Genomic DNA, 18,337 nt, shown 5'->3' with positions numbered 1-18,337 from the left:
ACTGTACTAAGTGCTTGGGAGAGTACAATACAACAGTAAATAGACACATTCCCATTCACAAGCTTACAGTTTAGATGGAGAGAGACAGACATTAATATAAGGCAGCGTAGCTCAGTGGAAAGAGCCCGGGCTTGGGAGTCAGAGGTCATGAGTTCGAATCCCAGCTCTGCCACTTGTCAGCTGTGTGACTATGGGCAAGTCACTTCACTTCTCTGTGCCTCAGTTACCTCATCTGTAAAATGGGGATTAACACTGTGAGCCCCACGTGGGACAACCTGATTCCCCTGTGTCTACCCCAGCGCTTAGAACAGTGCTCTGCACATAGTAAGCGCTTAACAAATACCAACGTTATTATTATTATCATTATTATAAGGCAGCGTGGCTCAGTGGAAAGAGCCCGGGCTTGGGAGTCAGAGGTCATGAGTTTGAATCCCGGCTCTGCCGCTTGCCAGCTGTGTGACCGTGGGCAAGTCACTTCACTTCTCTGTGCCTCAGTTACCTCATCTGTAAAATGGGGATTAACACTGTGAGCCCCACGTGGGACAACCTGATCACCCTGTATCTCCCCCAGCGCTTAGAACAGTGCTCGGCACATAGGAAGCGCTTAACAAACACCAACATTAACATTAATAAATAAATAAATTACAGATGTGTACATAAATGCTGTGGGTCTGGGGGGGATGAATAAAGACAGCAAGTCAGGGAGCTACAGAAGGGAGTGGGAGAAGAGGAAAGGGGGGTTTAAGGAAGACCTCCAGGAGGAGATGTGCCTTCAATAAGATTTGAAGCAGGAAAAAGTCACTGTCTGCAGGATTTGAGGAGGGAGGGCTTTCCAGGACAGAGGCAGGACATCGGCCAGATAGGCGAGATCGAGGCATAGAAAGAGGGTTAGTATTAAAGGAGCAAAGTGTGCGAGTTGGGTTGTAGTAGGAGAGTAGAGAGGTGAGATAGGAGAGGGCAAAGTGATTGAGTGCTTTAAAGCCAATGGTGAGGAGTTTTTTTCTGATGCAGAGGTGGATGGGCCACCACTAGAGTTTTTCGAGGAGCGGGGAAACATGGCCAGGCCACCTCTCATGTGAAACCGATCCTGGATGAACCACCTCAGTCTGGATTGTTTCTATTCTTTTCAGTTATACTGGCAAACGTGATAAATCCAACATGGCTATCATTGACGTGAAGATGCTTTCTGGCTTCACAGTTGTGAAATCATCCGTGGAAAAGGTAAAGGATCAGATTCAGAGATGCCCAGAGGTTGGGATGGAGAGAACGGTGACAGGCAGCTGTGTGACTGGGGGCAAGTCGCTTAACTTCTCTGTGCCTCCGTTACCTCATCTGTAAAATGGGGATTAACTGGGAGCCTCAGGTGGGGCAACTTGGTCTACCCCAGCACTTAGAACACTGCTCTGCGCATAGTAAGCGCTTAACAAATACCAACATTATTATTATTCCTTATTTCTCAAACAGAGGTTCTGTCCGGGTATCCTAAGCATCCTAAGCGGCACTTAGTCCGAGCCTTTTAGGAAAACCACTGTAAATGCGTTGGGAGCTGGCAAAGATGACACTTCGTGATTACGCTGTGTTAGCATGTACTATGTTTGTATGAAGCAGCGTGGCTTAATGGATAAAGCACAGGCCTGGGAGCCAGAGGACCTGGGTTCTAATCCTGGCTCCGCCACTTGTCCGCCGCGTGACCTTGGGCGAGTTGCTTAACGTTCATTCATTCATTCAATCTTATTTGTTGGGCGCTTACTGTGTGCAGAGCACTGTACTAAGCACTTGGGGAGAGTACAATACAACGATAAGCAGTCATATTCCCTGCCCACGATGAGCTTACAGTCTAGAGTGGGGGAGACAGACATCAGTACAAATAAATAAAATTACAGATGTGTACATAAGTGCTGTGGGGCTGGGAGGGGGGATGAATCAAGGCGACACAGAAGGGAGTGGGAGAAGAGGAAAGGTTGGCTTGATCAGGGACGGCTTCTTGCGGGAAACGTGCCTACGACAGGGCTTTGAATGGGGGGAGGGTAATTAACTCCTCCGTGCCTCCGTTTTCTCAACTGAAAAATGGGGATTAAAACCTGCTCTCCCTCCTTCTTGACTGTGGGACAGGGAATGTATCTGGCCTGATTAACTCGCATCTACCCCAGCGCCTGCAACAGCGCTTGACACATAGTAAGTGCTTAACAAATACCATAAAAAGTGTGCACTTTCATTCACGGGAAGTTTTCCCTTGGTGCTCTCAATTACAGCTTCAGGATGCCCAAACGGTGCAAAGAGTGGAGACGAAAATCAATCATGTCTACTTCTACTTGGAGAGCGTAAGTTGACCAGAAGTCCTTCTCTGCGATGCGTATTGCTTTATTCCCTGAGTGCCCTTTGAATGTATTCACTGTTGATGAGAGAGTAGATTCCTTGTCAGTCAGTCCTATTTATTGAGCGCTACCCATGTGCAGAGCACTGTACTAAGTGCTTGGGAGAGTACAATATAAACAATAAACAGTCACATTCACCGCCCACAGCAAGCTTATTCTCCCAAGCTTACTGGTACAGTGCACCCAGTAAGCGCTCAGTAAATACCATTAATGACGATCTGGCAGTGAGCTGGATGTGCTGACATCGGAATTTACTGACACTCTCAGTAGAGGAATCAGCCTTCTCTGTTCAGATCCAGCCGCTATTAAATAGGTGGTGAAAGGCACGTTGATAGCGGTAAGAGCACAAGCCTGGAAGTAAAGACACCCAAGTTCTCACTGTGGCTATGCTCTTGGCCTACTGTGTGACCTTAGACACGTCACTTAACCTCTCTGTGCCTCAGTGTCCTCATCTGGAAAATGGAGAGTAATACCTCTCCTCCCAATTACTCAGATTGTGACCCGTGTGTGTCAGGGACTGTATCTGATCTCATGATTTTGCATCTGCCCCAGCATTTAGCACAGTGCATGGTACAGAGTAAGTGCTTAACAGACATCGCCATTGCTATTATCATGAAAGTACACTCAATACTTAATGGTGAGCCCTGGATTAAGGGAAACCTGTGCTGTAGCTGTGTGCCTTGCCTAACTTTGTGGCCTTGGGCAGAACTTGCCTGTGCCTCAGTTTCCTCATCTGTAAAATGGGATTAAGACTGTGAGTCCCTTGTGAGACAGGGACTGTGTACAATCTGAATACCTTCTGAATAATAATACTATTATTATTAACTGATTCTTCTGATCTCATGTCACGTTCTTCCCATCTAGATGTGTGCTGTCGGGATACATTCTCTCATTCCCCATTCCACCGTATCCAAAATGTGTAGTAAAAATACGCGTGCCTGGAAAAACCAGTGTTTAGAGCAGTACTTAGCACATAGTAAGCACTTAACAAATCCCATCATCATCATCATTATTATTATTACTACACTCTTTGCAGTGGAGTTAAAAGAAGATCCATCTATCAGGAATAGTCACCGAGCGGTTACTGCGAACTAAGGGCTCCGGAGACTAGAAGAAAACTCAATCCCTGCCCTACCCACAAGAATCTTACAATCTTAAGAAGCCACCTAATGAGATTTGTGTCATCTCTTCCCAGGTTACTCGGAAGCAAATTCAATTCTCATTCTCCATTGAGCAAGATATCCCCGTGTCCAATATCAAACCGGCTTCGGTGCAGCTCTACGATTATTATGAAACGGGTAAGAGGCCGGCTGAGTGTTTTTCCTTTCCAGATCCAAGCGATAAATAAAGGAGAAACTTAAACCTGATGAAATGGCAGCCCTAGCTTGTCGTTCTCCTCTGTGAAAATCTCCAGTTCGTTAAAATGCGTGATCACTTCCCAGATGTAAAATGTTATCAGAGAAGCTCTTGCAGAAAGGATTTGAGGAATTGTGGGTTCTCGTGCCTTTCTGAAAGTCTTGGTAGAGGGCAGATTCAACCTTACTGACAACCTTTAACTAATCGGGCACCCTAGTAATAATAATGATAATAAAAATAATAATAATGGAGATATTTGTTAAGGTATTTGAGAATCAGCATGGCCTCCTGAATAGAGAAGGGGCCAGGGAGCGAGAAGAGGTATTCCTGGCTCCGCCACTTGTCCTCTCTGCCTCAGTTCCCTCATCTGTAAAATGGGGATTAAGACTGTGAGCTTCACGTGGGATATGGACTATGTCCAACCTGATGAACTTGTATCTATCTCAACACTTAAGACAGTGCCTGGCACATAGTAAGCGCTTAACAAATATCATTAAAAAGCACTTACTAGGTGCTAAGCTCTGCCACAGAAACAATACAATCAGATGAGACGATCTCTGTCCCACACAGAGGTCACACCTGAAGAAGGAGGGAGAACAGGTGTTTAATCCCCATTTTAAAATTTACCAATGAAGAAATTGAGGCCCAGAGAAGTTCAGTGACCTCCCCAGGTTCCCACAGCAGTCTGGGACGAGAACTTGAGAGTCTCCTTCATCCCAGGCCTGTGCTCTTTCCACTCTCAGCTTGCCTTTCACCTTCTATTTAATAATGGCTGGATCTTCTCAGAGAAGGCTAATCCTGCTACTGAAACCCAATAATACTGTAAGTACCCAAAGAGTTAAGTGATCAGAAGCGCTTAGTACAGTGCTCTGCACACAGTAAGCGCTCAATAAATGGACTGAATGAAGCAGAAGAGCTGAAGTGGCAGCTGGGGTGATAATAGTGGAGTCAACCTACCTCACCTATTCAATTGTAAATTCACAAAGGGCAGGGATGGTGTCTTCTACTTTTACTGAGAAATTTTCACGGGGACTCTTCTCCTCCCCACCAAATTCCTTCCCCTGGTTTCTCCCCGTCCCTGGCTAGAAACTGTGACTCATTGTAGCTTAGTGGAAAGAGCCTAGGGGTGGATCCAGGATTAGTCAGAAGACCTGGGTTCTAATCCCGGCTCCACCACTTGCCTGCTGTGTGACCTGAGGCCTGTCGCTTAACTTCTCTCTGCCTCAGTTTCCTCAACTGTAAAGTGGGGATTCATTACCATTTTGTCTCCCCCTTAGACTGTGAACCCCTTGTGAGTCAGGGACTGGGTCCGACTCGATTAATTTGTATTTGCCCCAGTGCTTAGAACAGTGCTTAACAAATACCATAATAATAATTGTACCCCCCGGACACCTAATACAGAGGAAGGTATACAGGCTTGGGAATCAGAGGACCTGGGTTCTAATCACAGCTCTGTCACTGTTTTATGGCATTTAAGTGCTCCCTCTGTGTCAAGCACTGTTCTAAGCACTGGGGTAGATACGAGTTAAACAGGCCAGATGCAGTCCCTGATCCACATGGGATTCTCAAACAAGTAGGAGGGAGAAAGGGTATTGAATCCCCCTTTTACAGAGGGGGTAACTGAGGCACAGAGAAGTGACTTGTCCAAGGTCCCACAGCAGTCACGTGGCAGAGTATGGATTAGGACCCAAGTTCTCTGGCTCCCAGGCCCGTGCTTTATCTACTAGGCCACACTGCTCCTCACCTGAGGCAAGTCATTTAACTTCTCTGTGGCTCGGTTTCCTCATCTATAAAATAGGAATTACACACCTGTTCTCCCTCCTACTGAGACTGTGAGCCCGATGTGGGAAAGGGACTGTGTCCAAACAGATAAACTTGTATCTATCTCAGAGTTTAGAACACACCATAAGCGCTTCACAGATAAAGAGAGGGCTCGCAATAACTTCTGACGGTGATGATGATAGTGACGACTGCAATGAGGATGGTGGGGATGGAGATGCCATGCTAGTAGCTTGAAAGAAAAAACTGTTTGCGAGGCTGGTCTGATTCTTTAAATATTGTCTTTGCAGATGAGTTTGCCCTTGCAGAATACAACACACCCTGTGGCCAAGTTTCTCAGTAATACCATGAAATACCAGTAACAGGTAAATAAGGGGAGACAGGAGCTAAAAGTGAGGGATTTAAGGCGAGGGTGGGGGGGAGAAGGTAATACGTATGTATACGTATACATATTACACACATAATACATATATATATTATCCTCTAGACTATAAGCTCACCACTCTAGACTGTAAACTCGTTTTGGGCAGGGAATGTGTCTGTTTACTGTTATATTGTACTCTCTCAAGTGTTTAGTACAGTCCTCTGCACATGGTAAGCGCTCGATAAATACGATTGAATGAATGAACGTATACAAAAAGGAAGGATACTAATTACCCAGAAGAGATGGCGGACCGCAAGTGTCCCTCCTAGACAATCTCCACCTTTTTAGGTTGGGACTTGGGGGTGGCAGATGTCCCCCTTAGGGATATATTAATTCTGGGGAGATTAGATTCCATGGTAGAAATTTGCAGCCCCAGAAAGAAAGAATGTTTCTTCTTATTTCGTGTTAACTTGTTTTTGTCCATAGTTTTCTTCCTAAAGGTTTCTGTATTTTTTTTTTTTACTCTTTCCTCAGATTGAACTTGAAAATAATTGGGAATTCACAGTTTGCCTTCTATGTCCCTTAGAGGACATCACCTGGAGGAAGATAATTAATCTCATGTGTAGACATTGATTTTTAACATTTCGTTCTGGAATTTTAAATCGGGTCCCATTTGCGAAGATCTGCATGGAGCAGATCGTAAGTTTCTCAAAGGCAGGAACTGCGACTTTTACTTCTGTGGTTATTCTTCCAGCAATCACCTAGTCTTAGGCTCTTCATCCAGCACCTGCACTGAACTGGATGACTGTGTATCGTTCCCGAAGGGGTACTCTGACAATAAAATTGCCCTGCTCTTTGTGAAATTATCTTTTTCTGGATTTCACAGTTTTCCTTCATGTAGATGTGTATCCCTGTCAGTGTCTGGGGATCTCGATTAATCCACCTGGCTGTTTCTTCAAGAGGTGAAGTATGTGTTTGTGTGTGTTTTCACCCTCTCAGCCTGATTCTCTTTAGCACGATTTCTCAGTGCAATATTTCAGACCCTCCCATCTGGCCCACTGACATCCTCCTTTGAATTACTGAGGTGATTTCTTCTTCCTCTTCCATTCAGCAGAGGCATGCTTACAGAAGCAGCGTGGCCCAGCCAGTGGAAGGGGCACGGGCCTAAGAGCCAGAAGACCTGGGTTCTAGTGCTGGCTCTGCCACTTGCTTGCTATGTGACCTGGCAGAAGTCACTTCTCTGTGCCTCGGATCCTTCATCAGTAAAATGAGGATTAAGAATGTGAGCCCTCAGTGGAAAGAGGCTTGGGAGTCAGAGGTTGTGGGTTCTAATCCTGGCTCCACTTACCTGCCGTATGACTTCGGGCAAGTCACTTAACGTCTCTGTGCCTCAGTTACCTCACCTGTAAAATGGGGATTAAGACTGTGAGCCCCACGTGGGACAACCTTATTACCTTGGATCTCCCCCAGTGCTTAGAACAGTGCTAGGCCCATAGTAAGTGCTTAACAAATACCAGTATTAGTATTGTTAATATTATTAATGAGGCCATCGGGGTGAGATAGCAGGGAAAGGCAGAACACTGGAAGTTTCAGGAGGGAGTTAAAGATCTGGAATAGTTGGTGGAGATAACCATCCCGGGGGTCAATGACAGAGGAGAGGTATTGTTTCTGAGCCGAGGAGAGGGTAGAGCCAGAGTAGGGGGTGATGGATTTGAGATGGCCAAAGTCAGTCTGGTGCCTGAATTTTCACCAACAGTGGCTGAAGGACGGATGTGGAAGTAAGCGGTATGGCCTAGTGAGTAGAGCATGATCCTGGAAGTCAGAAAGTCATGGGTTCTAATCCCAACTCTGCCACTTCTCTGCTCTGTGGCCTTGGGCAGGTTCTTCGGTTAACTCATCTGTAAAACGGGAGTTGAGACTATAAGCTCCACATGGGACAGGGAATGCATTCAGCTCTATTTGTTTGTATCCACTCCAGTGCTTAGTACAGTGCCGGACACATAGTAAGTGCTTAACAAATACCGTCATTATTATTATTTTCCCCTCTAGACCGTCAGCTCGTTTTGGGGGGAGAATGTGTTTATTGTTGTATCGTATTCTCCCAAGCGCTTAGTACAGTGCTGTGCACACAGTGAGCACTCAATAAATACAACTGAATAAACGAAAGGTGATACAGGGCTGGGATTTGGTGGTGGGAGATGGATGGAAGGACAGAGAGTCGAGTTCAGTTGCTCAGTTCCCCCGCGGCGAACCAGTTCGCAACGCACGCTGGACTCAATTCAGCCGTGAGAGTGGCTGGGGGATTGAACTGGACCGATTTTATGGAGAGTCTATTTTATTTGTGCTGTGTTTGGAGGGAATGCTACTGTGTACAATGCGAGCAGCTCATCTAACACCAATCAAATCTCCATCCGAGAAGAAACGGAGCTTTCGAAAAGGGTTATCAACACCTCCTCTGCCCCTCATGCTATTGTCAGAGGGAGTTAACGCTTAGTTCTCGAGATCATTTTTCTCCCGGACTCCAGTCAAATAACACTTCCCAATTATGTCTGAAGTTTCACCTGGCAGTCCCTGAAAATCAAACACCGTTATTATCATCCTCCTCGTCAGTATTTACTGAGCACGATACAGCTGACGGTCACGATCTCGCTCACAAGGAGCTTGATTAAGTGGCATCGTACCCAGTGATCCTCTCTAGATTGTAAATTCGTAGCTAGGGAACATGTCTACCGATTCTATGCTATTCTCCCAAGTGTTTGGTAGAGGGCTCTGAACACAGAGAGCACTCAATAAATACCCCTGATTGATTGACTTTGATTGCAAAGTAGTATACTAAGCACGTGGGAAAAAACAGCGGAATTAAAAATCATTCCCTGCCAAGTGGGATTCCTATCATCCTCTACTCCTCCAGCCCAGAGGGTGAGGCGGCAGTGAAAGCGACAGTCCACGGCCAGCCTCCTTGCATGGGCCGCTGGAGCCTCTTGGGTGGAAGAGAGATTAATAATAATGTTGGTATTTAAGTGCTTACTATGTGCAGAACACTGTTCTAAGCACTGGGGTAGATACAAGGATATCAGGTTGTCCCATGTGAGGCTCATAGTCTTCATCCCCATTTTGCAGATGAGGTCACTGAGGCCCAGAGAAGTTAAGTGACTTGCCCACAGGCACACAGCTGACAAGTGGCAGAGTCGGCATTCGAACCCATGACCTCTGACTCCCAAACCCGGGCTCTTTCCCCTGAGCCACGCTGCTTCAGCCTTTCTCCTCACTCCACTGGAACGCCCATCATCTTTTCTTCCTCCAGACAGAAGGGTGTGGTGACAGTGATAGTCCACAGTCCATCTATGCCTGGGAGAGGCCTGAGAGAGGCCTTCCCCGATTAAGCCCTCATTTCCTCTTTTCCCACTCCCTTCTGCTTCACCCTGACTTGTTCCCTTTATTTATACCCCCTTCCAGCCCCACAGCACTTGTGTACATAACCGTAAATTATTTATGTCAATGTCTGTTTCTCCCTCTAGACTGTAAGATCGCTGTGGGCAGGGAATGTGTCTGTTACATTGTCATGTGGAGAAGCAGCACGGTGTAGTGGTTAGAGCACGGGCCTGGGAGTCAAAAGGTCATGGGTTCTAATTCCGGCTCCGCCGCTTGTCTGCTCTGTGACCTTGGGGAAGTCACGTCACTTCTCCATACCTCATTTCCCTCATCTGTAAAATGGGGATTGAAATTGTGAGCCCTACGTGGGACAGGGATTGTGTCCAACACAATTGGCTTGTATCCACCCCAGCTCTTAGTGTACAGTGCCTGGCATCTGTTGCCGAATTGTACATTCCAAGCGCTTAGGACAGTGCTCTGCACATAGTAAGCGCTCAATAAATACTATTGAATGAAAGAATGAATATAGTAAGCGCTTAACAAATACCATAATTATTATTATTATTACTAATATTACTCTCCCAAGCACCTAGTACAGTGCTCTGCACACAGTAAGTGCTCAGTAAATACAACTGATTGAGAGAGTATTTCAATTGTCTCTTTATACTTCAGTATAGTGCTCTGCACTCAATAACCGTTTAATAAATACCACTGCTTGATTATTTAAGAAACCAAGTTTCCCACTTGAGGCAACTGTTCAATCAGCAGTATTTATTGAGCACTTACTCTCTGTGGAGCGTTGCATTAAGTACGTGAGAGAGTTAGTGGAAATGATCCCTGTTCAAGGAGCTAGCAATCTATCTGTAAGATGGGACCTAAAAAGGCAGTAGGGTCTCTAGACTATAAACTTGTCTCTAGACTGTAAACTCGCTGTGGGTAGAAAACATATCTGCCAACTTTGTTGGAATGTACTCTCCCAAGCACTTAGTACAGTGCTCTGGACCAGTAAGTGCTCAGTAAATATCATTGATTGAGTGATTGATAAACAAATGTACCTAATTTCCCCCTTCCCCTTTCTACTCCTTCCGCTGGAGCTGAGAAGGTGTAATGTGTGCCAAGGTTGTTCAGAACTTTGCACTAATGCTTGGGAAGCCCCGGAATTTATTTTGTTACAGGTGAAAGGGTTCGTTTAAGGCGCTCAATCAACTCTCTCCCCACTACTTAGCTTGGAGCCCCTCGAGGGTCAGGGTCCGTGTCCTAATGGATAGAGCACGGGCCTGGGAGTCAGAAGGACCTGGGTTCTAATCCCGACCCTGCCACTCGTCTGCTGTGTGACTTTGGTTAACTTCTCTGTGCCTCAGGTAAATGGGAATTAAGAGTGTGAGCCCTATGTGGGACAGGGTCCCAGTCCAACCCAATTACCTTGTATCTACCCTAGCACTTACTACAGTGCCTGGCACATAAGCGCTTAACAAATACCATTATTATTATTATTATTATTATTATTATTAATAATCCCCACCTATATCTTCTTTCCACACAGTAAACACTTAATAAATAGCATTAATACTACAACCTATCCGCTCCCGTGTTCCAGTACACCCCAGCTCACATTCTTGGTTCCTCTCAAGCTAACCTAATCACCGTGCACCTCTCTCTTGTCTCTCCAGCTAACACACTTCATCCTTCCAGGTATTCCCACCCTCTTCATATCCTCCAGACCGCACTTTCCCTATCTTCCGAGCCCTTCTAAAATTACATCTCCTTCAGGACTGATTTTTTTCTCTCTCCAAGGTCATGTCCCCAGCGACTACCTCGGTCCTCCTGCACCGACTCTACATTTGTGTACTCAACACAAACCAGAACTACTTTCGTACACACCCTTTAATTTGAACACTCACCTACATATCACTTTCCTCCGACCTAGATGTTATTTTAGTGTCCTTCTCTCCCGCTAGATTTTTAAGCTCCTCTGGGGCAGGGAACGTATCTAATTCTATTGTGCTCTCCCAGTAGCTTAGTCTGCCCACAGTAAACACTCAATGAATAGCGCTGATTGGTGTCTCCTCTTCCCTAGACCTCCTCTCACCCTCATCCTCTCTCCCCCAGGCAGTGTGGGCTAGTGAAAATGGCAGGGGAGTGGGGGTGGGATGGGGGGAGTGCAGAGTGGCCTGATGCAAAGAGTACAGGCCTTGGAATCAGAGGACCTGAATTCTAATCCTGGCTCTGCCATTTGCCCGCTGTGTAACCTTGGGCAGGTCGCTTTACTTCTCCGGGCCTCAGTTTCTTCATGTAACAAAAGCAGATTCGACACCTGGTCTCCCTCCAACTTAGACTGGGAGCCTCATGTGAGACAGGGATTGTGTCTTACTTGATGCTCTTGTATCCACCCCGGGCACTTCGTACAGTGCTTGACACATAGTAAATACTATCAATTATTATTATCATCATCTGGGTTCTGATTCCAGCTTCACCACCAGCCTGCAGCGTGCTCTGGGACAAGTCCATGTTTCTTTTCCTCCTCTGTATCTTGGTGATAAAATCCCTTATCTCTCTACCGCTTACCCCGTGCGCTCTCTATTGGATAGAGGCTATGTCTAATCTGATTATTTTAAATCTTCTGCAGTGCTTGACACAGAGCACATGCTTTCCTAACTATCATAATGATCAAATCCTGCAGTTTACCCTTTTAAACAGATAATGAAGTGTCATGACCAGGATAACAATAATAATAATAATAATGATAATAATCGTGGCATTTGTTAAGTGTTTACTATGTTCCAGACACTGTTCTAAACACTGGGGTGAATACAAGATGGTGGGAATTATAGCACAGCCTGATCCACACACTCACCAACAACTTCACCCATGGAATGGTGTGCTCCCTTCACTTAATAATTAGGCTATTAAGCACTTACTATGTGTCAGGCACTGTTCTAAGCATTGGGGTAGCTACAAATTAACAGGGTCAGACACAACCCTTGTCCCATGTGGAGCTTGCAGTTTAAGTAGGAGGGAGAACAGATATTGAATCCCCATTTTCCAGTTGAGGAACTTGAGGCGCAGAGAAATAAAGGCTACCCAGCTGGCGTGTGGCAGAGCTGGGATTAGATCCCAAGTCCCCTGACTCTCAGGTCTATGTTCCTTCCACTAGGCCATGCTTCTTCTTAACTCTTCTATCTTTAACTCAGTTTCCCACATTCACTTAAACACACACACGAGGATAAGGTGGGAGAGGAGTTAGGGGTGTGTGTCGGGGGAGGAATTTTGCTTCTCGGAGGAAAGAGTTGTTGGAAGTCAATCAATCAAATTTATTGAGCACTTACCGTGTGCAGAGCATTGTACTAAGCAGTTGGGAGAGAACAATATAGCAGAGTTAGTAGACACATTCCCTGTTCACAAGGAGCATACAGTCAGTCAAGGAGTTTAGAGTCTACAGGGAAAATAGACATTAAAATAAATTATGGAGAGGGGAACTATGGTATAGCAATATGTATGAAAGTGTTGTGGGGCTGGGGTGGGTATCAAACATCTTAATAGATACACTGTGGAATGAACCCGGGCCTGTGAGTCAGAAGGACCTAGGTTCTAATCCCTGCTCCTCCACTAGTCTGCTGTGTGACCTTGGGCAAGTCACTTCACTTCTCTGTGTCTCAGTAACTTCATCTGTTCAATGAGGATTTAAGACTGTGAGCCCCATGAGGGACAAGAGATTATCTAGTACCTACCCCATCGCTTAGTACAGTGCCTGGCACAAAGCAAGTGTTTACCAAATACCATTACAAAAGAAAAAAGTCCTTAGTGGAGGATGAGGGCTTAGTCTGGGAAGGCCTCTTAGAGGAGTTGTGATTTTTAGGAGGGTTTTGTAGGAGGGGAGAGTGGCGGTCTGTTGGATATGAAGGGGGAGGAGATGCTAGGCCCGAGGGAAGACGTGGGCAAGGGGTCGGTGACAGGATAGATGAGACTGAGGTACAGAGAGTAGGTTGGCATTAGAAGAATGAGGCGCACGGGCCGGGTTGTAAATCAGTGAGGATCTGAGCTAATCAAGTGCCGTGAAGCCAATGGAAAGAACTTTCTGTTTGACGAAGAGGTGGAGGTTTTCGAGGAGTGGGAAGTCATGGACTGACTAGTTTTTCAGAAAAGTGATCCAGGTAACAGAGTGAAGTGTGTACTGGATGGGGAGAAACAGGAGGCAAGGAGGTCAGTGAGGAGGCTGGTGCAATAGTCAAGGCGGGACAGAATTAGAGGATCATCATTGTGGAAGCAGTTTGGAACCCTTTCTAGTCTCATTCATTCAATTATATTTATTGAGCGTTTACCATGTGCAGAGCACTGTACTAAGTGCTTGGGGGAGTTCAATACAGCAATAGTCACATTCCCTGCCCACAGTGGGTTTACAGTCTAGAGTGGGGGGTTTACAGTCGGGGGGGGCCGGGTTCTCCATCTAAACCCACTCCCTTGGTGAACTGAAACACACCTATGTCTTCAACTACCATCTTTACGCTGATGATAAATCTACTTCTCCAGCCCTACTCACTCTTCTTCTCTCCAATCTCATATTTCCTCCTGCCATCAGGACACCTCCGCTTGAATATCCAGCCAACACCTCACATTTAACTTGTCCAAAACAGAACTCCTCATCTTCACACTCAGACCCTGCTCTCCCCTGTTTTACCAAGCACCGGAGACACCACAGTCTCCCAAGCCCATCACCTTATCATTATCCTCGACTCGTCTCTCATTCAACCCACACATTCAATCAGTCACGAAACCCTGTCTGTTCTACCTTCACAAAATCCCTGAAATCTGCCCTCTCCTCTCCATCCAAACTGCTACTGTGCTGATCCGAGCACTCCACCTTTCCGCCTCAACTACCACATCAGCCTCCTCACTGACCTCCCTGCCAGCTTTTCCCACTCCAGTCCTTCTTTCATTCTGCTGTCCGAATCATTTCTTTTAAAAAAAAATTGCTTCCATGTTTCCCCACTCCTAAAGAAACTCTAGTGGTTACCCGTCCCCCTCTGCATCAAACAGAATACTCCTTACCACCGGCTTTAAAGCACTCAATCACCTTGCCCCCACCTTCCTCCCTGCTTTCCACCCAGCCCCCACACTTTGCTCCTCTAATGCCAACCAGCTCCTTGTACCTCAATTCCACCTATGTCATCACCGAACCCTTACCCACTTCCTCCCTCTGGCCTGGAATTCCCTCCCCCTTCATATCTGACCGATCGTCACTTTCCCCACCTTCGAATTCCTATTAAAATCATATTTTCTCCAAGAGACCCTCCCCATCTATGCCCTCTTTTCCCTTCCGAGTCATCTATGCACTTGTATCTGTAACCTTTAATTCATTCCTTCATTCATTCAGTCCTATTTATTGAGCGCTTACTATGTGCGGAGCACTGTACGAAGCACTTGGAAAGTACGATTCGGCAACAGATAGCGACAATTCCTACCCAACAACGGGCTCACAATCCAGAAGGTGGGGAGGCAGACACCAAACCAAAGAAGTAGACAGGCATCAAAAGCATCAATATAAATAAACGCAATTACAGATCTGTACATTTCATTAATAGAATAAATAGAATAAGTGCTTACTATGTGCCAGGCACTGCACTGAGCACTGGGGTGGAAGTAAGCAAATCAGGTCGGTTACAGTCCCTGTCCCACACAGGGCTCACAGTCTAAATCCCCATTTTACAGATGAGGGAACCGAGGCACCGAGAAATGAAGTCACTCGCCTAAGGTCACACAGCAGACAAGTGGCAGAGCTGAGATTGGAACCCAAGTTCTCCTGACTCCCAGGACGGTGCTCTGCACATAGTAAGCGCTCAATAAATACTATTGAATGAATCTATTCATTAGGCCACAGTGCTTTTTGGGTTGCAGAGGAAAGGGTGAATTCTAGAGATGTTAACCTTCCCTAGCAAGGCAAGGGATCGCCGCTGCGGCCACTGCTGCTCCTGCTTATTGTGATGGAGCTCCCGGGCTCACGGTAAGAGGGCGGTGGCAACCTGTGTCCGGGGCCACTGGGTGGAAGGAACCGGTGGCCCGGTGGGCCCGGGGGTTGGGCAATCGAAATCCTGGGTTCCCTGGCAGACGCGGAGAGAAAGGAAAATGCAGCGTCCCGGGGAGGGCTGGGGGCTTCCCCGATGGGGAGGGGAAGAGCAAAAAGCGGGGGCAGGAAAAAGAGGGGGAGAGAGAAAGGGGAGAACAGAAGAGAGGCATTGAAGGGAGGGAAGTGGAGGGGAGAGGAAGGGGGAGTCAGGGAAGAAGCAAAGGAGAGGGGGCATAGGGAGGGGGCAAGATAGCCGGGGGCGGGGAAAAGAAGGGGGAGAGGAGGAGGAGACAAAGGGGCCGGGGGAGGATCTGGGAGGGACAGGGAAGATGGGGGGAGGATCAAGAGGGAACAGGGAAGATGGGGAGGATCTGGGGGAACAGGGAAGATGGAGACGGATTTGGGGGGGGACGAGGAAGATGAGGAGTGGATCAAGGGGGAACAGGGAAGATGGGGGCGGATCAAGGGGGGACAGGGAAGATGGAGGATCGGGGGGGCAGAGAAGATGGGGGTGGATTGGGGGGGACAGGGAAGATGGAGGATCGGGGGGACAGGGAAGATGGGGACGGATTTGGGGGGACAGGGAAGTTGGGGGGGACAGGGAAGATGGAGGATCGGGGAGGACAGGGAAGATGGGGACGGATTTGGGGGGACAGGGAAGATGGGGGCGGATCTGGGGGAGCACAGGGAAGATGGGGGCGGATGAGGGGGAGGGAGGGGAGGGAAAAAGTGGGGTCAGGGAAGGAGGGGCGGAGCGGCGGGGGGCGGGGCGGGGGGAGTGGAGGGGGCGGTCCTGGGGGGGGGATGCGGGGGCGTGCGGGTATATAAGGGCCGGGGCGGACCCCTCTCTTTTGTTCCCGGGCTGCGGCAGCGGGAGCGGATCGGGGGGTGCGGTGAGTGAGGAGGGGGCGCGGGGGGGAGGGGGTGCCCCGGCTACAAGATGGGAAAATGGGGGGCCACGGGGGTTAGGGTTTGGGGGGCTGGGGAGGGTCCCCTCCAGCACAGTAGAGCTCTTGCGGGAACCGAGAGCAGCAAAAGAGAGGTGGGGGGCGTCAAATTTAACCCCCTTTCCCCCTCCCACCTGCAACCGCCCCCCAAACCTGGCTCAGCCTGGACCACCTCCCCTCCTGCAGACCCTCTCTCTGGGCTGCGTTTAAATCCCCCGGCCTTGCAGCCCCCTCGATCCCCCCCTTCCAACCAATGAAGCCCCCCCACTCTCCGTACTAATCTAATAATGGTAACTGTAGTATTTATTAAGCGTTTGCAACGTGCCAAGCCCGGCGCCAAGCGCTGGAGTGGACGCAAAAATATCATTAGGTCCGTTGGGCAGGGCTGGCTTTAATTCCCCCACCACGAAGCTCCCCCCCCCCCGTCTTGTCTTATGCTATCGGGTCGTCCGGTAATATAATAATGATAACTGTAGTATTTATTAAGCGTTTATTACGTGCCAAACCCTGCGCCAGGCGCTGGAGTAGGTGCAAGATGATTAAGACCGCTGGCGTCAATTCCCCAACCACGAAGCCCCTTGCTCTTTGTAGTAACATAGTAATGGTAACCGTGGCATTTATTAAACATTTACTCCGTGCCAAGCGCAGGAGTAGGTGCAAGATAATTAGGTCCACTGCTTTAAGCCCCCAGCCACGAAGCCCCCCGGTTCTCTGTAGTAATATAATAATAACTGTGGTATTTATTAAGCGTTTACTACGTGCCAGGCCCTGGGCCAGGCTCTGGAGTAGATGCAAGAAAATTAGGTCCTCTGGGCTTAATCCCTAGCTGGGAAGCCCCCTCTCTCCGTTCTAATAATAGTAGTGATTGTGGTGTTTGTTAAACGGGCCAAGCCCTGCTCTAAGCGCTGGGGTGGACCGTCCAGTCGGCTGGATCTCCTGGGGTTAAATCCCCGGGCTGGTTCTGCATGCTTCCCCCCACGGTGGGCATGGCTGTGATTTCTGCAGAGAGGTGCCGGGGGAGATGGGGAAGTGGGGGGCTCGAGGGCGAGGTCGGGGGGTCTGCACCCGGACTAGCTGGTCACACCCTTTGGGAAGATGGAGGGGGAGGGGGGCCCTCCGAGGGGTCCAACGTCTGTTTACCTCGTAGGTCTCTGTAAGAAAATGGCAGACAAACCAGACATGGGAGAGGTCGCTAGCTTCGACAAAGCCAAGCTTAAGAAGACAGAAACGCAGGAGAAGAACACGCTCCCCACCAAAGAGAGTGAGTGAGCCAAGCCTTCTCCTCCCCCCAGCCCAAGGGGCATCACCGTGCCTGTACCCACCAACCCTCATACCCCTCGGCACCCACCACAGGCCCGGGGGATGGGAGGGAGGGGAGAGGCCGGACCCCTCATTTTAACTCCTATCCCTCACCTTTCCTTCACGCTTTTCCCCAAAACCTTTCCTTTGTCCATCCCCCAAAGCACGAGGTTGCAACTCTCATACATGTATGTAGCCCTTTGGGCTTTTGAAGCTTGTATTTAAAAGGCCCTCTCTGGTCTCTGCAGCAATCGAACAAGAGAAACGGGGTGAAGTTTCCTAAGGCCCCGGACACACCATCGACGGGACCGCCCCCAGTCCTGATTTTCGAAGCTCTACCTGAATCGTCACGACCGAAGACATGAGGCTCCATCTGGGCGGGTGAAGCTCTGGTTCTTAAATGGACTTAAGATCTGGATCCACCAAACTCGTCCGTTGGTCTTGAAATGTCCTAGAAAGTTACCTGTAGGACTTGTGAAAATAAAGTACGTTGCGAAATGTCGAATGTGGCTCGAATTGAATCACTCAGTCGAATATGCGGTAAACAGAGCGTAATCTCAACCCAGAAGCCAGACGTGTCTTAACGCAGAGAGCCTCCATCTGCCACCCTATTCTCTAAAAACCGTCAGGCTTTTAGTGGCTTCAAGTCGTAAATCTGCCGTGAGGAGAAAATGTAGCTTTTGGCACAATCCCCTTCATAAAAATAGATGTAGTTTTATCTCAAGCCCTTGGTAGTTGATATAGTTGATATCACAGGCCTGGGGGTCGAAGGACCTGGATTCTA

The 18,337-nt window shown here is 48.1% G+C and overlaps 2 protein-coding genes across 2 annotated transcripts in view; both read left to right on the top strand.

Annotated features, from left to right (window-relative positions):
- The window catches only part of LOC100077982 (ovostatin), a 64,473-nt gene extending 57,733 nt beyond the window's left edge, over nucleotides 1–6,740 (top strand). Inside the window, exons 33-37 of the mRNA XM_039914540.1 lie at nucleotides 1,131–1,221; nucleotides 2,253–2,321; nucleotides 3,571–3,673; nucleotides 5,801–5,875; nucleotides 6,409–6,740. Of these exons, the coding sequence (XP_039770474.1) occupies nucleotides 1,131–1,221; nucleotides 2,253–2,321; nucleotides 3,571–3,673; nucleotides 5,801–5,853 (316 nt within the window). The 3' untranslated portion in view covers nucleotides 5,854–5,875; nucleotides 6,409–6,740. The remainder of the gene's footprint in view (nucleotides 1–1,130; nucleotides 1,222–2,252; nucleotides 2,322–3,570; nucleotides 3,674–5,800; nucleotides 5,876–6,408) is intronic.
- Nucleotides 6,741–16,118: 9,378 nt separating this feature from the next.
- TMSB10 (thymosin beta 10) lies at nucleotides 16,119–18,055 on the top strand. The gene is made up of 3 exons (XM_029082389.1): nucleotides 16,119–16,200; nucleotides 17,402–17,515; nucleotides 17,802–18,055. The coding sequence occupies exons 2-3, from the start codon at nucleotides 17,416–17,418 to the stop codon at nucleotides 17,834–17,836; spliced, it is 135 nt and encodes a 44-aa protein (XP_028938222.1). The 5' UTR covers nucleotides 16,119–16,200; nucleotides 17,402–17,415; the 3' UTR covers nucleotides 17,837–18,055.
- Nucleotides 18,056–18,337: the final 282 nt, after the last annotated feature.

This window comes from Ornithorhynchus anatinus, chromosome 17, assembly GCF_004115215.2.
Source record: "Ornithorhynchus anatinus isolate Pmale09 chromosome 17, mOrnAna1.pri.v4, whole genome shotgun sequence".
Lineage (NCBI taxonomy): Eukaryota > Metazoa > Chordata > Mammalia > Monotremata > Ornithorhynchidae > Ornithorhynchus > Ornithorhynchus anatinus.
This window is presented reverse-complemented; position numbering and strand designations above follow the sequence as displayed.